Consider the following 27264-nt stretch of genomic DNA (forward strand, 5'->3'; position numbering starts at 1 on the left):
TTAAATATTTTTTTTTTCCTTATTTCATTGAAAATTTTAGCGTTTTAAGATAAGTTACTTAATTACGTTTCAGCTAAGTTTAATTACGTAAAAAATGAACTTAAACATTCAGCGGCGCAACATAACACACACAAATATAAAATATGCTTAACAAATTTACAATATTACAACAACATTATAAAGAGCTAAACTTAACACATCACAATAAGTAGCTAACACTACAAGCTTAGGAAGTAGTATAGCAAAGGCCTGCACTAAAACTATGCTGCTTACCAAGCTAAGGCTTACAAAACAAATTTGAACTTAGGATTGCAAAGTGGTACGATACGCGGTACCGCAGTGAACTTGCGATTCTCCTTTACTAATAAGCTAACTAATAGCTAAACCTAAACTAGTTGAATTATTACATTATATTTTATATAACTTAGCGGCTATTTCGAGTGGTTACCCAGTGGGAAAGTCTAGTATGTATGTGTGTGTATACGTATATGCCAAGATAGAGCTTAACAGGGAAAAAAAAGTTAATACTCTTCACAAACAAATACGTTTCCATACAAGAACGGGATTTTGAACGATCAGTTTTTATGGCAGCTATGTGCTATAGTGGTCCGATCTGGACAGTTGGTTCATAGGTTGCATCGTTGTTTTGAACAATAATCTATACCAAATGTCGTGACAATCTCTTGTGAAATAAAAAAGTTTTCCATACAAGCAATTGATATTGATTGATCAGTTTGTATGGCAGCTATATGCTATAGTGGTCTAATCTGAATATTTTCTCCAAAAATCATAGCATTGCTCTAGACAACAGTTCATGCAAAATTTTGTGAAGATATCTAAACAAATGAAAAAGCTTTCCATACAAGAACGTGATTTTGAACGATCAGTTTGTATGGCAGCTATATGCTATAGTGATCCTATAATAGCGATTCTCACAAATCAGGAAACATTTGGGGGGAGAAATGCTTGTGCAAAATTTCATTCCGATATTTCAAAAACCACAGGATTAATCCCTGTATTCAACAAGTTCATATGTAGAACTTACGAGAGGCGCCTGGTGGTATACTATGAATAAAGGAAAATACAAAATTTTCCGCAAAATATTTGTCTTATTAGCGATAACACAATCTAACACAATAGATAATAGTCTTAACGCATTTGAGTGGCATTCTTCAGTAATAATTGTTACCGTTATCTCAACAAATAGCCTATAAACAGATGCATATATATATAAATGTCGGTGGAGCACATACGGTGATAAGCGCAAAAAAAAAAAAAATTAAAAACGCTAATTATTTATAAAAAAAAATTTTAACACATATACTAGATTTCACATAGTTTCCCCACAAGGTATACCAAGCGCCTAAATGTAGGCAACACATACCGTTAACTATCCTGCATATTAATAACTACATTCATGTACATATATTTAGCAATATTTCAATGGCGGAGGCTTACGTCTTTTAGCGCTTAACTGTTATATAGTATATATTTATATGTAAACACATACTCACTTATATACTATTTATGCGGTTGTAGGTGTATTTGTATATATTTTACAAGCGAAATAGTGCGATTTTCATTTTGGCATTCGTTAAAGCTCACTTACGAGTGAATTCAACCAGAGGCCAGAAGTTGCACATAATTGAATACAAATAGTTGTAGTTGTAGTTGCAAATGCATATTGCAACACTGTCTTAGTTAATTGCACGCCATTGTCGCTCACGTTATGGAGCGGAGTAACCTCGTTGGCCGCGCAATCAGTAGTATGTGGTGGGCTCTCGCGAATCGAGTAGTTCTTTGCTGCAACGACGACCCATTGTGATCCGCAGTGTTTGGTAGGGCAGCGGTCTGCCCTCTTTGAGATTCGCCGTTACATAGATGAGGTATGTTTCACCTGGTGTCAGATTGAATATGGTGTGCGTTTCGAGTGGCGAACTGTAATGATATGTGTTTGGAGGATTAGTTAATTTGCGATTGCTGAAATGTCTACGGTTTTCAATTATATAAACTCTAATATTTAAGAAATAATAATAGATAGGGAAAATAGGTGCATTTTTTTTAGCACAAAATGGCTAAAATACTCCACGCAATAATAGCTACTAAGCATGATTTTTTCGGATGAATATATTCCCAATGATTGGAGTATGAGTTATTATATACAAAAAGGGAGTTCGCGGAGACTGCCCAAATTATCGCGAGATCCATCCTCCTAACATTGCATATAAGGTTTTTGATCAATATTGCGTGGAGTACTTAAGCCATTGTAAATAAACTAATTGGACCTTAACGGTGTGGCTGTAAAGCTGGAAAATCTACAAACGAACAGATTTTCACCATGCGCCAAATCTTGAAAAAGACCCGTGAAAGGAAGATCGACACACACAACATCTTCGTCGATTTTAAAGCACAAAAAGGAGCTGCCTTTCGGTATGTCTGAATTGGGTATCCCTGTAAATAATACGCCTGTATAAGCTGACGTTGAGCAATACGAACATATCCGTCAGGCTCGGAAAACACGTCTACAAGTCGTTCGATACCACATGTAGTTTGAGACAATTCGACTTCCTATCGTGTGATTTATTCAATCTACTCCTGAAGAAAATAATTCTAGCTGCAGGTCTGAATAGAAAAGGTACACCAATGTCTGAAAATATTGGTCGCAGTACCCGCCGAGGGAAGCAAAGGAAGAGAAAGACCTCCACTTCAATGGAGAGATCAGGTGGAGAAAGACCGGGCTACACTTGGTATCTGAAATATGTAGAATGACGTTGAACACAATTGTTAGCTCTGTTAAAACAGGATAGTCCTTTCCGAGGCGTTCGATACCAGCCGATGTTTCAGACAGAGTGATTCCTTCTACAAAATACCTGGATAAAACAGCGGAGAGTCCTTAGGTATGGAGATTCCGACTGGTGGTAGAGCTTCTTAGAGAGAAAATGACATGTGCAAAATTTCAGATCGATATCTCAAAACTGATGCACTAATTCGCGCATAAATAAAATTTTCTCTGTTAATTCCGAAAAAGTTTGACTTAAGGAGGCAACAAATTTTCAAGTGTCTCAAGTTGTGTTAGTCACTTTCGTAAATTATCTACAAGTACACATAAAATATGGAAAAAACTCACCTCTTAGTACGTTCGACACATTTAATGGATTGAAATAGCGGATGCTGTACCACGCGCCTTCCAAAGTCGAGACAGTAGTTCGTGTAATCGATGGAACTCCGATTACGCTGCGGCAAATTGAACACAATTATGCAGTACCTGAACGCCACAAACACACGTGCAATTAACACAGTCATCGACGGTTGTAGGCATCCACAAAGCCGAACACATACGATACGACCCACACCAAGGTCCACACACAGCGAACGCAATGCGTATATTACCGCAACAGAAACACGTATTTCGTAAAGCATTATGGCTTAAACAGGCCACAGCAACCGCAGTACAAATTCATGCAGCACGAAGGGGCATATGTGGCAAGTTGCATATCGTAGTCGAGACCGCAGCGTAGATTGAGATGCGCATTCCAATTATGTGGTTTTCATTGTTGATGACGTTGCAAATGTAATAAAGAAACAAATACGGTTGGGTTTAAGTATTAGTTAAGTATTAGTCGCTAGTATACACACCTTATTGTTCGACTATCCGGCGAACTGTACCATGCAATGGTGGCTAAGGAGCAGCGTGTGCTCACATCGAAGACTGTAATGTCAGCCGGCAACTCTGGCAGGTGCTGAAAGATGCCGGTTGTCGTGACAGCCAGCTATTTGGTAAGCGTTAGAATATCTTAGACATTAGTGCAATACAAATCTGTGGCCACTTACTCCCACTTTGTGTGCGCGCAGCGTCTCGTCTTCGTTGCTGGGCGTGAAACGCGCTATGTAACGCTGACCCTTGTGCACCTCTGATAAACGTATATATGTGGGCCTATATATACCGGTCGCATTTCCCATGAGCGTGCGATTGCGCAGAATTTTTATATCGATTTCGCTGCCGCCGCACGGCACAATGAGATAACGCAGCTGCAGCGCTGTTGTTGGCAGCATGGTTTCTCTTCCAGGAACCTGCGAAATGAATTAATTTTACATTTTGTTTGTGAAGTCTTTGAAAAAAAAAAAAATACATTTGTAAATATACAAAATCGATCATAATTAGTTAGGGAATATATTTTGAGATACCACAGTTCTAATTTGGCAGACAATGTCACTTGACAATGACAATGACATACTAAAGAAACTCCTCAGATGGTTTTGCGTTTGCTTCGTTCAGTATTGCTTGAGCTCGCGTTAAAGGTGGACATCATCAAATAGAAAAAGTCCGCCATATACTACAGTGTTTCTGCGATAAAACGGAAAGCAGACGGCTGAGAATATGAATAGGTCTTATGTTCTTGACACCTCAATAGCCAATGACTTACAATTTTGCCCTAGTCAATTCCACGCCTGAAATCTTTACGTGCAACATGCATCATGATCTAGTAGTCCAATGGTCGAAAAAAACCGTATCGAGTTCGCCGTGTCCGACTGTGTCGATTTTCATAAACTTTGCTGAAGAATCCCTTTGGAGTCACTTAAAAAGTCTCGACAGAGAAAGGAGATCGATGAATAGCCGTCAAGCGAAAAACCTCAAGGTTTCAATTTTCAACTGCGAATCGTTGCTCATTCATAACAGCATAAATTCATTTTTGAAGTGGGCCGCTCACAACAAGGTCTAGCGAAAATGGTCGTGTTCGAATACCGGTGAGCCGAAGCAAACGGTAGTACACGCTAATAGACGGTCAGAAAGGTTTTACAAGTTATTTGATGGGATTGGCATAGAATCAGCTATTATGAGTACCTCAACAGTCTGATCTACTTAACCGGAACGGACTCGAATTTTTATTCGACCAAAAACTCTCAACTCGGCAGATTGCTGCCGCTACATCGACAACAAAAGCAGCTCTTCTACATCCCAACTCTTAATTTGCCAGAAACTCCGACAGCTTAGTTGAAAGGTTTTCATGTATCCACCGCATAGACCGAACTTAGTATTACGTGATTTTCATTGCTTTTGCAAGCAAGAGGGAATCGTTCCCGAATAAAAGTGCACTTCCTCAAATTTCCCCACTACAAATTTCCCTACTACAATTTCGTTGTCCCCCACGGGAAAATAGCTGGGGTTCGACATAGATACTAAACTGAACTGGAAAATTAATATCTAAAAATTTATTACAAAATCTGATATGAGTACTATAAGAATTAAGTATATTGGTGGTTGAAAAGAAAGAGTTGTGGACGTAGCGAGCTTCAGAGCCAGATCAAAACTGATCTATTAAATCAGACAATATTATCAAAAAGTTGAATTTCAATAGTTGATTAAAGAACGGAACTAGACTTGAATGAAGAAGAAGTTTGGTATAGGAGGAAGATACTACCTCAATGTATGCCATTGGATTCAAAATGAACTGCTTTATAGGGGCAAGTGTTCAGTTCGAGAAACTTGAAATGGCTTTCGCCTACTAAGCTCAGCTAGTATCTAGTATCTTTCAAGTGAAGATCTGTGCAGTTCTACAGTTAGTCAGGCAGTACTGCTAGCCTTTTCAAGGCAACAGATCGGGGTTGTAAAGAAATGTGGTCAACTCTCTTGTTTCTTGGTCATAGGGATACTTTTGGAAACGAAAATACCCTCGGGAGCCTCGCTAAACGAGACCGAGACATAGATATTGCCGCGACCGCTAGAAACAATCAAGAGAGAACTCAATACACAATTTGAACATGTGGTTATCTATATACATAAATAAAAATGAATCGCCAAAATGTATGTACGCTCATAACTTTCATACGAAACCCCTAAAAATGGCCCTCTCTTTTTCCCATACAAACGAACGAATGTTTGTGAATGATGAAATTTTCAGAGGTTATTCGTTGTGGAGGGGGGATTTCAAAATAAAAGTACCTTATACTTTTCATGAGGAAAATTCTTAAAATTGGATAATAATAAAAAAAATTAACTCTTTTCCACACAAATTTTTTTTTTAATTTTTGTTTGTTTTGTTTATGATTTATGTTTGTTTGATTTATGAATTATTTGAATCGTTCAATTTCGGTCGCTTGCTTTTTTATTCCGGCAATTCAAAAGAAAAATTATTGAAAATTATTCACTGAAAACTTTACATATGTGGGTTTTACGCAAAATGATCAATTGCAGATTGAAATTTGTTACGAAGCCACGAAGAGGTCGTCCTAATATCGGTCCGCGTTTGTTTTTTTTTTTTGCGAGCAACGTATGGCAGGCCAAGGCAAGACAAAGCGAGAAGCACCCCCAGGATGCGATATTGAGCAATGGATGGAAATATAAATATAACCACATATAGGCTGCTATCCTGAGCCGTGTCCAGATGCGACTAAATTATGCCAAGAGAAGAACTAAGGACTTATTACCTACATAAGACCACGAAAAGTATATACAAACCTACAACTGACATAACGAGACATGGATATTTGGGGAACAAGCCTTAAAAATGAGAATACCCTACAATAACACTTGCAGCAGCAGCAAACTTGAATGGAGTAAAGAAGCTGTTCTAGTTATTCTTCATCTGTTAGAGTCTATCTCTATCACAAAGCAGACATCGAGCTCATGGAATCCAGGAGGTATCAAACCTTGAATGTGTATCTGAAATCAGACATCGAGCTCATGGAATCCAGCAGATACAAAAACCTTCAATATCAAGCACTGAAAGGCATAATGGAAATAAGTAGTTTCATTAGGGACATAGTTTGAACACAACAATGAAGCAAGATATCCAAATATAAAGGTCTCAAATGACGAAGGACCAACCTACTCTTTCTCTAAAAATCAATTTCCTTCTAGACATTTCCTTGTGACTAGTACTTACCTTAAAACTGAAGACCTGCACGCCATTTAGCCCCGATATTTTCCGCATGGTTATCATATTGTCGCTCAGCGCAACCGGATGCGTCCGATTATAATCCACTTGTGTCGAGGCAATATGAAAGGTGAGATTCTGGCGGCGTGTATGCACACCAAATATATCCAAGTAATATGTGAGATTCGGTAGCACACCGCGCAGCAGCTGTTGCGTATGAGCGCCAGTACAGATAATGTTGACGTTGCGTACATCTGGCGRCAGTGAGAAATACATACATACGAATATATGGTTGATGAGATATGTCCACAATGCAATTACAAGTGACCGCAACGTTGTGTGGTAGGTAACTCACCAATTTTCTTAGCACGCTCCGGTGGTCTTAACCATATGTGATCCACCAACGAGCCGGGATAGCAGTTGGCTGGCCCAGCAACAGTTTCACGCGCCGTCGCACCCGAGAAGTATTCATTGACGGCGTTGCAGAAATTCAATTGGCGCCGCTGTGTGTTCACCACCAGGCAGTAATGCACCGCATGGAAATCAAATTTACTGCAACGCAATGTGAGCGCGCCCAGCCGAACGAAGAAAGTCAATCAGTGATCAATGCATATTTTACAGTTAAAGCGTTGCCTATGTAAATATGTAAGTATGAGAGCTAGTGTGTTGCACTCACCTCTTGTCCCACTTGACTATCATTTGACGATTGCGCACCAGATTCTGTGTGCGTATGCGTATGTGATGCGTGCGATTGAGCAGTGGCCAACCGGACTGGGGATGTGCTGCATGCGCCTCGATTTTGATGGAGCCGCGCTGACGGGCCTGCACGAAGATGTCGTAGTGGCCGCGCAATGCACAGGGCAACACCACCGTGCGTTGATCCGATTTCAGTGAACGCGATAAATTTACTGCCGACGGAAGTCAAAATGAAGCGTTGAATGCATGATAAACCAGAGGAGACGAGCATTGCCAGGCAAAGATTAATGCAAATGCGCACGTCAAAGTGATGAAAATACGGTTAAATTGCATGAATGCGGAGTTGCAGTTGTGAACGGTGGGAAATGTAGAATATATGCGTAATGTGTAATGGGAAATTAACGGTAGTTTGGCAGCAAGGCATGAAAATTAAAGCAAACTACATTTGTGTGCAAATGAACGCCATGGCGTATGAGTAACTTAACTTGCTGGCAAACTAACCGAAAGTACCTGATTGTGCTACTCACTTGTTTGATTGAAGTAAAGCTTGCGCACGACCTGCTGCGAAAAAGTGATGGTTAATGGCGCTGAGGTGTTGATATTGAGCAAGAATCTGCAAAAAGAGGAGTAAAAAATTGTTATTATAAAAAAATATATGTAAGAGTATATGTAAGAAATGATATATCGTCACCTAAAAATGCAAAGTAATGTATCACAAAAAATCGAAATTAAGTTCTTTACTGCTTTTTCACTACATCATATTACATATATGTATGTAGCAAAATATTTTCAGTTTCCGCTGTCAGATATACCAAATATATGACCAAAAAGGAGCGGTCTCTTATCGGAGGCTTTTGTTTCCTTTTCATTGGTGATGTTTTATACGTGGCGGTTCCTAAACCCAGCGCACAACCAGGCGGAGGGGACGTTTCACCTTCTCTCTTTAGCTCGCCTTCAAACGGATGTTCTTTGGTTATCCTGAGAATACTTGGTCTAAGACCAGAGGCCTTGAGCTGTAAGTGTAGTAAAACGGAAATCAATTTATTTTATTCCAAGTACATGAAGTCTCCTTCTGCTTCAATAGAGCTTTTTGCACGGTCAAAAAGCATGTCGAATGAGTGTTTTAGCTCGTTGACCGGTATGGCCACCAGTATGCCGGTGTAAGCCTTTTGAATGGCCTCTATGTCTGCATAACGCTTTTCTTTCATGGGCAAATGCATTTTTCGGAAAATTAAGAAGTCGCACGGTGTGTATAAGGTGATTACGGGGAGTGGTTAATGGTGAAAATGTGATTTTTGGTGGATTTTAAGCGATTTCAAGCTTCCAAAATAACAAGTATCAAAGTCAGCAAAGCTGCTGAGATAGCTAAGAACGTAGGAATCAACTACTAACTAGGAAGATATACATCGGTAGCCAGGCTGCAATTAAAACAACAATATTACGACGCATTATGTGAAAGAATGCTCTTAGAAGCAAGGAAAAAGTAGATGTAGTATCTACCGAAAAGCGGTTACATTTTAACTTGGCTCTAAGGCACACTAAATTCCGAAAAACGAAACCGCTGATGAGATTGTCAAAAGTGCCATTCATCGGTCTACCAAACTAGTACAGTAAAAACGGAGGTCATTAAAAACGATGCACCGAAACTTGCGGAAAATCTGACAGACGGATCATAAGGTCATGCAGGTTGACCAAGATCACCTGCAAAGGAACGGACGGGAAACAAGTAAGATTTGTACATAAACGGTCGCTTTTTCCTATTAATGACAACCTACTGATATCACATGGGAGCCGGATGGGCACAAATAACGACGATACATGCAGTAAGTGCAGGGAAGCAGGCTAGATAGAGACGGTGATGCCTCTTCAGATTCTGTCCAAGCTTAGCTCAACCACGTCTTGGATATCTAAGAGCTCCAGAATTCAAGGAACTAGCTGAAGTATCAAAATTGGATATCAAATCTGTACTAAACTTCGCAAATAGCTTTAACATCCTTAATGATAAATACTGCAGCCCAGTTAAATGGGAATCTCCATTTGGTATTACTAAGGACTAGTAGGTCTTCGTGGCTATATAGAACTAGCAAAATGTTTTCCATTTGACGCAAACTGTTGGTCAGTTACATTTTCAGATTTAGTTTATCAGTTTTGGCAGTTATTGAACAATGAATTTGTCTCAAATTTCTTATTTCTAACCAAATTTCGTGTGCGGATCGTTGCGTATGTCGGCAAAAGCTTACGGTGATGCAGTTTTAACAAAAACTCATGAGGTATAAAGTCTTCAAACATGGTCGGGAGATCGTTGACGACATGTCTCGTTCTGGACGATTTTGACCTTTTCAACTGATGAAAATATTAAAAAGTGAAGAATATGGTGCTTGAAAATCATCAGATAAGTGTTCAAAAGAAGTCAAGAAAGCACGAAATCTCTTGCAAGTCCGTGATTTTGGTGAATATTTTGGGTATGAAACGCGTGTTTGCTCGACGCTTTCGCCAACAGGTTTCTTTGGACATGCTTGATCGTGCGAATTCCGATCCTGCATTCATGGAGACCATTATAACTGCCAATGAGATATTGATTTATGAGTTTCACATGCAAACAACTCAAAAATCATCGGAATGGAGGGGAAAAAATTAGCCGAAACCAAACAAGTAACATCCAAGGTACTCAAAAATCAAGTTGATGCTCACTGGTTTTTTCGACATTCGTGGTTTTGTGCATCATGAACTTGGTCCGAAGGGATAAACGGTCAACGAGAAGTTCTATTTGGCCATATTGAAGCGTTTGCCTGAGAACATTTGTTAAAAACGGCGAAAATTGTGGAAGAATAATTCACGGATTTTACACGATGATAATGCCCTATCGCATCGAGCCATGATTGTGACCGAATTTAAAGCGAAAAATACGATGAATACTATCCATCAACTACTGCATTCACTAGATTTGGCTCAGAGTAATTTTTTTTTTTTTTTTTTTTTTTTGTTTTGTTCTTCAAACTGAAATTGCAGCTCCGTGAAACCCTCAGGTGATCGCAGAGATAAAACAGAATTCGCTGAAAGAGCTAAAGGCTCTCCCTAAAAGTACTTATGAAAAGTGTTTCGATGACTGGACAAATCGTTGGCATTGGCATAAATGTATTTCGTCTAGTGTTGATTATTTTGAAGGCGAAAAAATATATATTGATGGATAATTAACCTATGTAACCTCATTCCTTGTGACCTCCTCATCAAATAATTAGACTGATACAAAAACTTTAAAGAACAAAACTTCTTTCCAAAATGAATAGTAATTAGAAGCCAAAAACAACTTCGATCGATAATGAATATATAAGTAACTAAAATACATATTACATTTAATTACATTCTCCAACAGAGACTCAGAAAGTGTCCGTTACAACTAACATACTCACACCTGCCAAGACAACAACCAAAGAAATTATATAATATAAGCGTAAACGGTCACACGGCGTCAAGCATCATTAACTTCACCACAACATTAATTAACACGCGCTGAGGTCCCACACCTCGATTTTTTACATACATAATGTATGTATATGTATATTTAAAAAAAAAAAACATATACCATACATACATATAGTGGTATGGGTATGTAACCAGCATGTAATGTGCATGTAATTGCTGTTTTGATGTTTCAATTTGCACGCGAGGCTGACAAATATATGCAAGCAATTAGTTTTCCCTTCCGGTCCTACCATATTTGTCTTACTTATACATGCAACAACACATAATAAGGCTAAATTGAAAAATTATAATTTCATATGGTGTAATTTGCAGTACTGTTGCAAGTTGACAGCGCGTAAAATACTCAATCATGTGCGCCACTGCACTTTTTCGCCGACTTGTGGCACTTCTTACTCGGCGCCTTGCCTGCGGCTTGATGAGTTGGTGTCAAAGATTTTGACAGGCTATTGTGGCATAGTGAGCATGCAAATTTCAAGACATAATGTGATAAAAAACAAGTAAGGAAGGGCCAAGCTCGGGTGTCAACGAATATTTTATACTCTCGCATGAAGTGATAATCGAGATTTCAGGCGTGGTTGTGAACCGATTTCACCCATATTTGGTACATGTCATCAGGGTGTTAGGAAATATTATGTACCGAATTTCATTGAAATCGGTAGAGTACTTCCAGAGATATGGTTTTTGGTCCATAAGTGGGCGACGCCACGTCCATTTTCAATTTAAAAAAAAAGCCTGGATGCAGCTTCCTTCTGATATTTCTTCCGTAAAATTTAGTGTTTCTGACATTTTTTGTTAGTCGGTTAACGCACTTTTAGTGATTTTCAACATAGCCTTTGTATGGGAGGTGGGCGTGGTTATTATCCGATTTCTTCCATTTTTGAACTGTATATGGAAATGCCTGAAAGAAACGCCTCTATACAGTTTGGTTGACATAGCTGTAGCAGTTTCCGAGATATGTACAAAAAACTTAGTAGGGGCGGGGCCACGCCCACTTTTCCAAAAAAGTTACGTCCAAATATGCGCCTCCCTAAGGCGATCCTTTATGCCAAATTGCATTTTAATATCTTTATTTATATCTTAGTTATGACACTTTATAGGTTTTCGGTTTCCGCCATTTTGTGGGCGTCGCAGTGGGCCGATTTTGCCCATCTTCGAATTTAACCTTCTTCTGGAGCCAAGAAGTACGTGTACCAAGTTTCATCATGATATCTCAATTTKTACTCAAGTTACAGCTTGCACGGACGGACGGACAGACAGACATCCGGATTTCAACTCTACTCGTCACCCGGATCACTTTGGTATATATAACCCTATATCTGACTCTTTTAGTGTTAGGACTTACAAGCAACTGTTATGTAAACAAAACTATAATACTCTCTTTAGCAACTTTGTTGCGAGAGTATAAAAAGCGCGAAAAAACGTTAACCGGCGCTGCACCGAAGCTGAAATACTCCTCACAAATAAAAAAGTTTCTAAACAAGAATTTGATTTTTGGTTTGGCAGCTATAAGCTATAGTGACACAGCAACAGTACAAAATGTTCTCGTGCCAGTGAGACAAAGAAGTGCTCATACTGTCGAGAATATTGCTGCCGTTAGCACATCAATTGAGGAAGATCCAAATCAGTCTCTTACATGTCATTCTGAGGGGTTGGGCAGCTTTGTGACGTCATTGTGCCGAATTTTATGAAAATATTTTGACCTACATCCTTACATGATCAAACTCATGCCAGAACTGAAGCCGCTTGACCCCCAGAATCGTTGTATATTCGTGAATTGGTCTGAGCAACAACTTGAAAATGATCCAGATTTTCCTGGAGAAGGCAGCAATCCACACGTACTTCATGAGTCACAATTGCATCTCGAAAAAATTACGATTTGGTGGCATTTACGTCATTGGGCCGTACTTGAATCGCTACCGCTGGATGATAACCGAATATTTTTAGCCCGAATTGGATGATTTGAACTTGGATATGTGGTTCCAACAGATCGGCGCCACAAGCCGCACAGCGATTGTCACAATCGATTTATTGAAAACCAAGTTTGGTGAACGTGTTATCTCACGAAATAGCCCGGTCAATTGGCTGTAGCGGTCGTGCGATTTGACTCTTTTCTGTCTATGGTATATGTCAAGTCTATGGTCTATGCCAACAAGCCAACGACGATTGATGAACTTTGTACGAATATCGAATGTGAAATTGCACTAGTATCGGCCGATTTGTGCTTAGAGACAGTCGAAAATTGGGTTCAGCGTCTGGACTTTAGAATCCTGATAGGTCCAATCGAATGAGCTCTTCAGCTCTGTTCGTCCCAAGCCCTTAAACAATCGCTTCCAACACATTTACCTTTAAAGAATTTAGTTGTAGTGAGAATTTATACATTATATTTATGCTAATACCGTTAGAGCTTCCATAAGTTGCATGCAAATTGTATTACCTTCGAGGAAAATTGCATTCCCGTAACCCTCCGTCTTTTTGAATAACTTAACAAACACATAATAGCAACGTAGTAGGTCGGCTGGTTTCCAATTTCCCAGCTGCTTTTCCATTTCCTCTTGCCCTTACACTAACTACATACATTTCATATTATTTCATGAAATCAGAAACTCAATTTATACCTAGGAATTTCTACGGGAAATGACCGTCTAAAATAAAGGAGCAAATGCATTTTGCCTAGCAGTTTGTGTGTTTGCCCCTCTCTCACATTTCCTTCACGGCTTTGAAAAGGAACAGCAACGCAAAAGTATTTCAATTTATTTTGCAAAAGATTTGTTTACATTCACAGATTATTAAATGAGGAAAATGCGATTATGGAACACCAACAGCTTCACCTCACTTTCCGGGTAAGGGCATTTGGGTGGGAGCATGTATTTAGAAATTATGCTCAAATGGTAGGTAAGGCGGTGAACTAACGAACTCACTGGTGTAGACATGACGAATCGACGCTAATATTAATGCAGAGCTTTGTGGGGGCATTAGTAGCATTGTGGCATGCCACAATTGACCATACTGTCCTGCTAACTATGGCTTACTCGCATACAATTTCGGTTATAAAGTAATTATGGGATTTTCATCCCTGTTGCTTTAGAGGATGTAAAACAATTGAAATAAGACTCGAATTGAAAGGGGATCCATTTCGAGGTTCCTTACTGTTATTAAAAAAAAATAAAAACAGAAACTTCAAATTTAATGAGGAATGTTTAATATTATTCGAAAAAACATTTCTTGGCAGTTTTATTTTGAAGATTTTCTCTTTCAAATGTTGGTTGCGACTACGTCTCAGATGATCCATCTGTTCAGTGCAATTTTCGAAGACTCGTTCGAGCATTCCGACTGGTAACTGACGTACGACAAGCGTGATGTTTTGCCCCAATCGAAGCGGAATTTATCGCATAGACTTTAGACTTTACATATCCCTACAGGAAAAAGTAAAAGAGTGTGATATCACTGGATTTTGGTGGCCAATTTACCAGCTCAAAACTTAAAATAATATGTTCACCGAAGAATTCTCTCAATAAATTAAGACGCAGTATCTTATGCCAGCGAAGATGTCCTGCAGGAGACATATCCGATACCTTTTTGAAGCGCAATAAGCAGCCGCTGCTACCGCTGCTACTCCGTTTGATACACTACCCACTCTCACCTTCGGATTTGTGGCCTTATTGCTCTTTTCCTTGTTTACTAACTCGCTAGTATCAATATGCTGCTGGAAGTAGCTTTCATAATAGGTGCAGGAATGTAGAGTAGCCTTGCGGAACGTAATCATGTGTACCTCATCTAGGTGCCCGGTCACAAAGGTATAGCCGGCAACAAACTGGCTGATAAGCTCGCCTGCTCCGCAGCAACCACTAACATGTCAGGACCTGATCTGTTTCACCGGATTGGGTCGCCATACCATAAAGGAGTTGCTCCGCAAGGAAAAAGGAGTAGACAGAGAGAAGAATTGGCAACAACTACGTGGCATTCGGCGTGCCAAGTTGCTAATGGGCGACCTCAGCAGGCTTAAATATGCAATCAAACTGCCTAGAGAAAAAACTCAGACTACTAGTCATATTTTACACTAGCCACTGCAAGCTGAAGAAGCACCTAAAATGTCGGCAGAAAACCTCAAACACCAGAACATCTGCTAATTGATTGCACAGCAGCAGTCATTGGATTCATGTTTCCAAATTTGGATAAATTTACTTTGCTAGCACTCAGCAGAATATTGCACTTTATCAATATGCTGGGACTAGGTGGGTCTTTGTGATAGACCTGAGGTCTCGATGCATTCTTCGTTTATCAATCAATCTCAATACCTAAATCCTGGATCAGAGCTGCATAGTGCTGGGTTTTTCTGCGAACATACCAACAAGGAATATGTGGACTTGGTGAAGCCGCTAGTGAAGCGACACTGTAAGTTTTTTTCGGTTGGGTCGAATCTCTGAGAACACGTCGCAAGAGTTTTCTGTCAGGAGCCTTTTCTGTTGTTAGCTCTATATCAAATTTAACTACGGGCTGCCAAATCTCTGTAGCGTATTCACGCAGAAATGGCTACAATGGCTAGGTGCACTGCTTCGAAGTGTAATTTCGTTCAGAGAGGTGAGTAGTCATTCCGATAGCAGAGCGGCAGCTCTGGTCTTGCGTTAGCTGATAGTGTGCAGAAGATTAGTCAACGACTGTTTAACCTCACTAGTAATATCATCAAGTTACTGCATTATCGAGACTTGTTTGAGCACTTGTTCATAATTCTTACGTAAAACTCATCAGACTGGTAACGAAACTGACGTCTTACACCGGCTCTGTGGAACCCGTGTGAGCTTTCTGAGTGTTGGTTAGCTACCAGTTTCTGTGCTACAGCGAAATTATTCCGGCCTAGAGTGGAATGTGTAGGCTCCATTAGGGCATAATAGACCGTACGTCGCAGAGCAAAACCTCAAGTTTACTATCTTAGAGTTAAATTACATAACTTGCTTTTAACAAGGTGCAGCTTGCTTCAATGATAGTAGTTTGTATGGCGGTATGGTGATATTGGTGTTCATACAATTATAGAAGCTGTATGACGTGAGGTCGAAACTTTTTGCACCACTGTCCGGTTTGTGACATGACTAAAGTCGACATGCCTTCTACGAATCAGGCGAATTCATATTGGTTGCAAAATATTTTTCCAACTTCAAGGCACTTTGTCGATAAACGGAAGTCTTTTTGATCCACACCTAGGAATTTTAGGCGTTCCAGCAAATAAATTTCCTTACTGAGCCAGTCAAAGGGATTAAGGAGAATATAACGCTAATATTGGCTGAATTATCGACTGAATGTCTTACAGTTACTAAATTTTAATTACATATAATTTAGTTCAACTTTAAGGATAATCATAACATTTGCCTTGCTCGTATTGCCAGTAGTAGAAATCAACAACAATGGCAACACGCTGCAAACACTTGTTAATGCAAGCACCCATAAAAGGCCCGAATTGGGAGCCACATCAAGTCGTTATTGTTATCGCTGAATCGTCTGTCGGCAACATTAAAACATTTATTGCAAGTAGACACCAAATCGTATAAAGTTGCAGGGTGAATTGTCAACTACTTGCCCCCAACCGCCAACCACAACGCATGCGATGTTTCCCGAATTAAGCAGGGCGCTTAAGAAATATTACGACGGCGAAAAGATGAATGTTATGACACCAACACCATTAGCTGAGGCGGCCATTAAACTGGCAACAGCAACAATTTCAATGTTGCTGCCGGACGCCACTTGTCATTTTGGCGGTCATCACCACCACCAAGTGGCTGTGGCGAATGAGTCATTCCCGACATTGCCACACTCACTAACGGCGCGTGCATAGCAATGCTGAAGCGCTGAAGTGATGTGTGCTGTAGAGAAGCGAGCCAGAACGCCAAAAATGTTTGCCATGTACTCGCACATAAAACCACTTTCGACTGCCGGAAAGAAGTGGCAACAATCTTAGCCAAACATATGCATTGTTTTTGTCATGTTTACTAAGTGCGAACGCATACGAAATGCTTAACCATTTTCTCGTCTTTGATGGCTTAGTTAAACTTGATGCTGTATGCAAGCAGCAAAGCCATTTAGTTGTGCATGTGAGATGATTGGTGGTGCTGATGGCGGTGGTCCGATTGTGTCGCCCACTTGATTTACTCCTCGCTTCACTTATTTATGCGCCCCAAACGATGCGTGTACGCGTCTGGACGGCGCATTTCAGGCATTGTCTGTACTCGTGGCTCAGCTGAGTTTCGACTTTCGTTGTGTGCTGCTCTATGTGTTCCTATGACAATTGCTCGTAAATTTAACTTTAATTACAACAGTGGCAGAAATTGCGTAGTGAATGGAAAATGTAATAAGTTGACGCGTTTGTTTTATGACTTCCGCGATTGGCAGACATTTTAACTTTTTAACGAGATGGTAGAAGATACTCGGGTAACTCCAAGCAACAAACTTAAAGCGAAACTCAGAAGTGTTAACATTGTTAGAGGAAATAGAAAATGTATCTGTATTGTAGATACGATTCGAACATTTGCAAATAATTTAAACATTTAGAATGTTTTTGCCAAGTGGGAAAGCTCTATTAAATGGACGCTCTATTACGCGGGGAACTCTATTAACAGTGCTATTAGCCGATCCCAAAAATTTTTGATGTTTATTAAGAACAATCTATTAAGCAGACAAGACTATTAATCGGACACACCTACCAAGCTACGACTCTGGACTAGGAAAAATGTCAATAGTATAAAATTTTTGTATCCATAATATTAGGAAAGAAGTAATCAAGGAAAAACAGACTAACAGCAATAAGACCAGAACTAGTACTCATGTTTCGTATTCGTATCATTAAAAAGGTAAGGCTGAAGAAAATACTTGCCGTCTCTTATGATGGATAAAGCGCCAATCTGAACCAGACAAACTTAAGTAAATCAGACTACATTTTAACATGGTTAGATTTCAATAGTAACTTTCAAGTGAGGTTAAATTCTAGATTTGAATGGAGTAGAGTTTTTGTAAGTGATGTGAAAGCTACATCTATTTATAGCGATTGGTCCTAAATGGGCTGCTGAGTATGGACAGTGCTATACTCCATTTTTTTTTTTTTTTTGTTTTTTTTTTTTTTTTGATGTCTCTCTTTCTAACCGTCTACCAAATGCGGTTAGCCAGCTTCCAAGCGTAAGTACTAGGTATAAAGAAGACCAGTGGATTTCTGTTGAATAACCACGAAAGAATCAGAAAGCAACTATATATAGGGATATCCAGATGACATTGCTGGCATTGTCGACGGCAAAGATTAATTTCAGTGTTGTAAACAATTGCAGGAAGGCTTTAAGCTCACTTGCATATAATTTCGGTTTCCGGTCACAGGTACGTTATCGGCAATGAAAAGGCAGACGAGTTGGCAAAGATAGGAGCCTCTTTAGACAAATCCTAGGCCGAGTTAATAAAATGCCCACTGTCAACGGTTAAGAGGGAACAAATATAAAAATAAATAACAAAGCAGAAATGGTCCAAGTATGAGAGGAATAGTGCCAAGGACTAAAATAAGTAATGAATAACATCTAAAATAGTATATGCAAACTTACACCCACATAACGGGGCACTGATCTTTTGGTGATCATGAACTAATAGCGGTGTGCTTTATAACAATATTTGAGGCAGCTTCAAACTAGAATGGAATACAAAACTCTCTTCCACTTACTGTGGATGCTGAGCTCTAGCAAAAATCTGTCACAAAATACTTGGAAACCATCAGGCACCAAACAATGAAATCGTTAGGAGAGCTAAATTAGATAGGTGATCTCCAATATGACCAGTTCAATATAGTTGGCGCTCAAGATGACTACTGGTCTGAGTTCCCAGATGTTTAAGCCTTGATCTCGCAAAGACGGGACAATCAAGATGAAAGTGTGGAAATGTGGAAATGTTTCTTCCTCGCCTTTTTTGATATACATAGCTTCTACAAATGCCATCCAGTAAAATTCTTAACCTTGCCGCGGGACCATTGATATGACATTGAAAACTTAGAACGCTACAACGAGAAAATAGTTAGGACGAAATGCTCACTACAACCGTTACGAACCACTTTGGGCCAAAAGGATCTTGCGATAGCACAAGAACTAATGATATCGCAGCGCTGGCCAGACTCCTGCCAAGTTCAACCATCTAGTAGCAAAACGAGAGAACAGAGGTGATAGCTCGTCGGCTTTGCAATCACCTGCGATTCCACTGTAGCCTGATAGTATTAGCCTTATCACAAAGTGAGACTCTGCCGTTGATATCAATATTAGACAATCCATTGCACAAAAGTCCTCATACACCAGGGAATCGATAAAAATTTAGTATGAACTCCAATACAGGATCTCTTACGATTTACCCTGCGTTTGCCGTGCTTAGGTAACGTTGTACTGGTCACCTGCCATGCCAAATTTAGATATGCTTTGCAATGCCAGATGGAGGTTCAATTTAATTTCAGCTGATGTATTAGTTTTACAGTATGTCAACGCTTTTTAAGCTTTTTTTAAGAGTGACTTACTAATATCTAATCTTGTCCTTAATATAGTTCTTTGAATTGCTAAGCTCTTAGATATTTTAGACAAGTTATAGATAATGCTGGGCAAAGGAATAAGAAGTGTTCCAGCTTCACTCTCATCCCTTCATCTATGCACTTTCTGCATGTATCGTCGTTACTTCCGTCCACTCGGCTCGTATTCAAGGCCGTTGTGACCTGTCGTTAATACAATAACCGTCCTGCACTTTTTGAGAAACCATGTGGCTTAAAAACATGCGTGTTTTTTTCGAGACTTACAGCATTTCTCGACGATTCTGTATGTCTTTAAAGCATTCTATATCACCCTAATACGTCTGTCAGCCTTTTCGGAAAGTTCATTGTATATTGTTTTTGGTAACTTCAGTATGCCTGTATTTGTGCAGTAGGCAGAAGGATGAAACTTTTAGCAATCTCTTCGGTTATTTCGTTTCCCTGGAATTCCTTTGTGGCCTGAAACCCAGTATAAAGTGATGATTCTATTCGTTCCCACTCCTCACACGTAAGGAGACTTAAAAGCCTAATCTGCTAAGATCTTCAGCCTTGTAGTTTCTTGCAATAACGCTAAGGTCAGGCACCCAAACCAACCGCAGCATGAAGTAGCTCGATGCCACAGATAGTGAGTCTAGACATTATTTTAACAGTTTTGAGAGTACTTTCACCAAACTAACCGACCAAGTGGTTAGCAAATTTGAATACATACTTTTTCATATGAATTTATTTCAGTATTATATATTTGAAAACCATTTGGTTTGTATGTGAATCATGTGAATTTTTCATTTCAGTACAACAAGCGCCTAAAGTCAACAATGTCACATGCAAATTTTGCATACATGCAACAGTTGCATGCCACAATGCAATGGTAGCAGACGACGAAATCTTTTTGCCATAATAAAATCAAATTCTGTGGCATTTTACGACAGTTGCAATTCGCGATGAGAACCGCACAAACCGTGGGAATGCTTGAAAGCGCTGCATTTATGGTATTACAAATCCTCAGCGCTTGGCCTTGTCAAGCGCTCATGAACGAGCATCAGGAGACAGCCAATAGTGTGATATTTCTACGTCCACAAGCCGAACTGGATGCGGAACCATGGCTCTCGGGTGTACAGTGTCTAGAAGCGTACATGAAGATAACTTTTATAAGTCGAGCGCGCCTAACGCGTGCCTATAACGTGCTCATAACGAACAGCTACAACATATCTTCGCCCGGCTTGGAGATACAGGACGGCATCACGAAACTATTGAATGAAGTTATTAGGCAAAGTAATGAACGGGGTCGCCGTTTCTACCAGCTGCGCGCTGTATACGACAACAATAAATACGTGAAAGTGAAAATCAGCGACAGCGCCGTCATTCCCACTGATTACTACATCATTATCGTGGACAGCGTGGACTTACTGCGGCAGCTCATGAGGGATTACATTAGTAGAATGAATTCATGGAATCCAGGCGCACGTTTCCTTTTACTGTACAATAATTCAACACGACGAGACAGTGAGCATGCGGTGGCAATGGAACTATTCACACTTTTACAAAAACAATATTATGTGCATCAAATCGCATTGTTATATGCTACAACTGATCTCAACTACTCGTTTTCGGTAATGGACTATTACAACCATGAGAACTGTCGGACGATTCGTGTGTCCAAAATAGGCGAATGCACGAATGGTGTGCCACAACCGAGCACAGCGGAGGTAAAGAGAAGGTTGCGCAAGTTCGAGCGCGAAATCGAGATAAAAAACTGCACGTTTCTAATGTGTGCGGCCATTGCAGCGCCGTTTGTGGAAAAGAACTGTCACACGGGCATTGAGTTGCGTATTATAACCTTCATGCGCAATCGTCTTAAATTCAAAGTAAGTTTTATCGATAAATAAAAAACATCCGCATAAAGTACTTGATGGATCAATTTGTAGATAGCTATCCTATGTCCTATAGTGGACGGAACTGTACAACTTTCGCAAAATCTAAAGATATCTTGTCATCTAAAAAAGTTTTCCATACAAAGACTTGGTGATAATCGATCAACTTGTCTGACAGATTATGCTATAGTGGTCCGATATCGGTTAGCAATTACGACAAATGAGCAGCTTCTTGGAGAGAAGAAAAAGGTTGAAAAATTTCAAATCAATATCTCAGAAACTGTAGGTCTAGAAACAGCAGGGTAGGTTTCAGCTTCCTTAAGTATATGTCGCTAATGCCTATATGCGATACAAACTCAATCGAAGAAACGAAGTTTTCTACGAGGTTCTCATATTCTGTTTCTGAGGGTATGATAAGTTGTAAGCCGATTTGGTGGGTTTTGAGATCATAGCTGACACACCTGAAAGTACAATTTGTAAATAGTTTAACCGATATTGTTATTGGGGCTTGCCTTTTCAAGAGTCTTTTTGTATCTTCGGTTTTAGTCGGTACGCCCATTTTAAAACTGTGGCGTAGGAATGTTAGAGAATATTCTGAGCGAAATTTTGTTCAACTGGATTAGGGACTTGGTGAGATTTAAGATATTAACCAAGACTAAGACAAGTTTATATAACTGTACCAAGTTCCACAGGCCGCCAGGTGGACGCACGTATGGAGTTCAGCTCCTCCTGCGACCCTGATCAGTTCCATGAAATACTTCGTTTAAGTTAGCTCATTTATACAGTCATGAGAAAAAATATAGTTCTTTTATTTTTTATTTTACTTGTAGATCAAGCAATCATGTAAGCGTGATAACCGAGGAGTACGCGAGGAAAATGGCACATGGACTGGCCTACTTGGCAAGCTGATCGACCGCAACTGTGATTTCATATTGGGTGGCTTCTATCCAGACAACGAAGTTAATGAAGACTTTTGGGCTTCCACTTGCTACCTCTCAGATAGTTACACTTGGTACGTAAAGCTGGCTGACCGCAGACCAGCATGGATTGCACTCTATCAAATTTTCCAAGACGAAACATGGATGTGTTTCTTGGCACTGTTCTTACTTACTTCGCTATTTTGGTATTTCTTTGTCAATATATTACCGGAACCGTTAGATCACAAAGACTTGTCGTTAGCTGGTATAAATGCCATGGCGGTCTCCATCTGTGTGGCGGTTGAAGAGCGTCCTGAGTGTTACGCTTCACGTATTTTCTTTCTCGCCTTGACCTTTTATGGTATGAATGTTGTTGCCGTCTACACATCCCGGCTGATTTCTGTATTCACCGATCCTGGCTTCATGCACCAAATAGACACTCTCAAAGAAGTAATCGAAGCTGATATACCGTTTGGCGGGCCGGATGAGAACCAGGACTGGTTTGAAAATGATGAGGATATGTGGATCTTCGAAAAATACAACGATTCCAGTTTATTCATACCGAATTCAGTAAATCTTCGTGCCGTAAAAAATGGCAAGCGTGTGCTATTGGCAAGCCGCATGTATGTGTTGCAAGACAGGCTGTCCGATCAGATTTTCGCATTCCCACAAAATGTTTTCTCGACACCACTACAAATCATAACAAAGGCTGGCTTTCCGTTGATACCGGATTTTAATTGGCTAATTGGCGCTATGCGTGATCACGGTATATTTCAGAAGATTGAACAAGATTTTCAGTACAACAACACGTACCTGAATAGAATATCGCGCATGCGTCCGGATTTTAAAAGTAAAATTGAGAAAATGTTACGTCGTCTTTATTTAGCAATATACCTAAAATGTCTTACATTCCAGAGTCCACGATTGTTCTTACCACCGATCATCTGAAAGGACCCTTCGCCATATTAATTATAGGCATTGTGGGTGGCATAATTTTATTTATATCTGAACTCATTTATTACCGGATAACTAAAACTTGCTTGAATAAGAATACTACGACGAAGCAGTCCAAGAAAGCGTCGAAATTAAAGCGGTCTAAGTGTACAAAAAAATCTTCAAAAATTAAAACTAGACCTCCGAGTACTTGGTGGCCATTGAAGAAACGTTTTAGCAAGACAAGGAAAAATAGCGCAAATAGACAGCAAGGAAAGATCAAATCCAATAATATTCGACAAATTGGTGAGCAAACTTACGAAGTGAATGCTGTAAGGGATATTCGATTTACTCCGATCAAACGGAGATATGTCGACTTGCGTGTCTTCTATTAATTTTTAAAAAATGTTAAATACAGTTTCAGTTTTAAAATGATACATGAGTGTAAGTTTTAGTTGGAGGTCTGAGTGGTTGCTTGCAATAAAAATTAAAAAAACTAAGTTGCTGAATTGATATTTTTATCCTCTCGCAACAAAGTTGCTAAAGAGAGTATTATAGTTTTGTTCACATAACGGTTGTTTGTAAATCCTAAAACTAAAAGAGTCAGATATAGGGTTATGTATACCAAAGTGATCAGGGTGACGAGTAGAGTTGAAATCCGGATGTCTGTCTGTCCGTCCGTCCGTGCAAGCTGTAACGTGAGTAAAAATTGAGATATCATAATGTGAAACTTGGTGTACGTATTTCTTGGCTTCATAAGAAGGTTAAGTTCGAAGATGGGCGAAATCGGCCCACTGCCACGCCCACAAAATGGCGGAAACCGAAAACCTATAAAGTGTCATAACTAAGCCATAAATAAAGATATTAAAATGAAATTTGGCACAAWGGATCGCCTTAGGGAGAGGCATATTTGGACGTAATTTTTTTGGAAAAGTGGGCGTGGCCCCGCCTCCTACTAACTTTTTTGTACATATCTCGGAAACTACTATAGCTATGTCAACCAAACTGTATAGAGTCGTTTCACTTAGGCATTTCCATATACAGTTCAAAAATGGGAGAAATCGGACAATAACCACGCCCACCTCCCATACAAAGGTTATGTTGAAAATCACTAAAAGTGCGTTAACCGAGTAACAAAAAACGTCAGAAACACTAAATTTTACGGAAGAACTGTTAGAAGGAAGCTGCATCCAGGCTTTTTATAAAAATTGAAAATGGGAGCGGCGTCGCCCCCTTATGGACCAAAAACCATATCTCAGGAAGTACTTAACCGATTTCAATGAAATTCGGTATATAATATTTTCTTAATACCTTGATGACATGTACCAAATATGGATGAAATCGGTTCACAACTACGTCTGAAATCTCGATTATTACTTTATCATGCGAGAGTATTAAATGTTCGGCGACACCCGAACTTAGCCCTTCCTTACTTTTTTTGTCTTTCTCAGATGTACAGCCGACTAGCGACTTGAGGATTTTGTAGCGGCTCTGTACGTTGGCAAAAATCGTAGTTGTGTGAGGAGTGATGGAGCACAGGCTGTCAAATCTGTCACCAAAAATTTTGGGGTTTTCGAATGTCGAAATTTTCACGCCATCGACTGCATAAAATCTGTACTCCTTCGTCCAGCTTTCACTGGTCGCTATGGATTTAGTTGGGAAGAGTGTTAGGTTCCGTGAAGCGAGGAAGCGAGAAAGATCGGATAGATATCCGCTTACGTTTGAGCACATGCCATCGATTCCATTGCCCGACGTCATTACCGTGCAATCATCAGCGTACGAGGTGATAGAACTTCCTCTAGTAGTTGAGGGAGTTTCGAGATGCAGAAGTTAAACAGCAACGCAGAGAGAGCATCACCCTGCAGAACGCCCAGCTTAACTCTTCTAAATTTGGAATTTTTTAGCTCGAAATAGTACGAATTATTGACGACTGCTCAGGTAGTTCATAATCCACTTCTTCAGTCCTGCAGGGATCGTAGATTTTTCGATTTACTCAAGTGGCGTTATTTATTGACTTTGTTAAAGGCTTTTGACAAGTCCAACGCTACAAGGATCGTCCTTTCGCAAGGTGGTTTTTGGTTGAGGCCGTGAACTATTTGAACGTTTATCACGCTAAGCGCTGTGTATTTTTTGAAAGCCATGCTGGTGGCTTACTAGGTTCATTTGCTGCTTGAAAGTCAGCAGTAGCAATCCCCACAACAATCAGTTCTACCGGATTTTATCCAGCCATCGGCTGTACTTTCGGTGATTTAACCTCATTTGGATCGGTAAGTTTAAGTGAAGGTAAAAGCGATGATGTCGCTTAACTAAATTCCGCAAGGAAACAGAAGGTCGGTCAAAGCCAGAAAAACCTGAGACGGTGCCAAAGCAACAGTACTCAATCGTTTGAGATGGCGCTCCAGAGACGAAAACAATAATTTTTTCAGTCTACCAGGAGCGGTTCGTCAGCTAGCGCCATAGATCGTAAGATGCCCAATGGAGATCCAACTGGGTCGCATTCCGAACGAGTCTGATGATGAAGTTCACTACAGCGGTCCGATAGCCTAAAGCTAAAATTGTCGGAGGGTTCCATGCAAGAAACTCTCCTTCCAAACCTCCCTCCCTCCTTCGACCCATTAAACATAGCGATAATCTCCAGAACCATTACAATAGCATATAGATGCCATACAAACTTAAAGAACAAACCCAAATTATTGTGCAGGTATCCTCATGACATTTGGCAAAGATTATTTTCCAAACATTTTGTTCAGATCGGTCGTCGTATCCATAGATACAACTGAGCAGAGGTGATTTGCTTTGCTATGCCTTACAACTATTGCTTTTAATCCATAAATTCCACAAAATAGACAGTACTCTGCTCATACTTCCTAGAAATTAATGAGGTTGAGAAGAAAAGGTTAAAATTTTTTCGCAATGAAAGCATAAGTGGAATTACGCTTACATATTTACACAACCGAAACGCTTTAAGAGACCCTCCCTATGTTTATCACCACAATATTTTCGCATATTGCATATTGATGTCGAGATAAGGAATCTGAAATCTCGACAAATAACAACGCTTATCAAATAGTCCATCTAGATGTAGCAACTTTCAAATAACCTCAACAGTGTCAATGCGTAAAATTTATCTCTAACTGCAGCACATTACTTCCTTACTTCCTTCCCGGTCGACCATCACGTCTACGTCATCGCGTGCCAAATACGTATTTGCGTTATGAGGAGCAGTTTCGTGTGTCCTCGAATATGGCTGGTGCAATATTTGGCAAAATGGCAAAATGTTTTTACTATCGGCGCTATGGTAATGTACAAAAAAAAGAGCTAATATCAAGTAACTGCCGTAAAAGCAATGCAACCAGCGGCAAAAGCAGCGCCAAGAGCCTAATTCGAGCAGAAAAACGTTTACTCAGTGCAACACTTTCCACAATCACGCTTCACATAAAAAAAAACTTAAAAAAAAAACGAAACTATTTTAGATGTAATTGTACTTACATGACCCAGAATTTGTAGAGAACTGTAATAACCTAGGTAATTATCTGGTACAGTTATATTTTTATGTCTCGTAATACAATTTCTATTAAATTGTTAAAACTAAGCTTAGATACATGCTGATTTTTGCACACTTCTTCTTTATTGGCGTAGACACCGCTTACGCGCTTATTGCCGAGCTTACAACAGCGCGCCGGTCGTGCTTCCTTTACACAGTTTGACGCCAATTCCAAGTGTAACCATTGTCCTTCTCCACATGGGCTTTCTAATGGAAGATCTTCCTCTTCCTCTGGCTTCGCGGTTCAGCTTTGCAGCTCGAATTATTTTCTCCATTACTACAACTTAGAGTGTGCCATCCGTATTAAGGATGCACAATATGTTAATTGATTTTCGATTTATGTATTAATATATATATGTACGAACTCCAAACAATGGAGGAAGTTGGATTCTCATAACACAAATGCCTGTACCTCATGGAG

The 27264-nt window shown here is 39.8% G+C and overlaps 2 protein-coding genes across 2 annotated transcripts in view; one reads left to right on the forward strand and one right to left on the reverse strand.

Annotated features, from left to right (window-relative positions):
- Positions 1-714: 714 nt before the first annotated feature.
- LOC108975088 overlaps positions 715-27264 on the reverse strand; it is a 51639-nt gene continuing 25089 nt past the window's right edge. The window contains exons 3-10 of the mRNA XM_018943357.1: positions 8099-8184; positions 7552-7783; positions 7231-7427; positions 6885-7129; positions 3832-4071; positions 3637-3770; positions 3128-3265; positions 715-1938 (exon numbers count right to left, since the gene is read on the reverse strand). Of these exons, the coding sequence (XP_018798902.1) occupies positions 1761-1938; positions 3128-3265; positions 3637-3770; positions 3832-4071; positions 6885-7129; positions 7231-7427; positions 7552-7783; positions 8099-8184 (1450 nt within the window). The 3' untranslated portion in view covers positions 715-1760. The remainder of the gene's footprint in view (positions 1939-3127; positions 3266-3636; positions 3771-3831; positions 4072-6884; positions 7130-7230; positions 7428-7551; positions 7784-8098; positions 8185-27264) is intronic.
- On the forward strand, positions 12377-27172 carry LOC108975076 (the record flags this gene model as incomplete). The annotated part of the gene is made up of 5 exons (XM_018943346.1): positions 12377-12418; positions 20508-21443; positions 22280-23216; positions 23282-23346; positions 26939-27172. Coding segments are annotated over 5 exons (2214 nt in total), but the record flags the coding sequence as incomplete, so codon positions are not given.

The sequence above is a fragment of the Bactrocera latifrons genome, unplaced genomic scaffold (genome assembly GCF_001853355.1).
Source record: "Bactrocera latifrons isolate USDA-ARS-PBARC rearing strain unplaced genomic scaffold, ASM185335v1 scaffold_61, whole genome shotgun sequence".
NCBI classification, from domain to species: Eukaryota; Metazoa; Arthropoda; class Insecta; order Diptera; family Tephritidae; genus Bactrocera; species Bactrocera latifrons.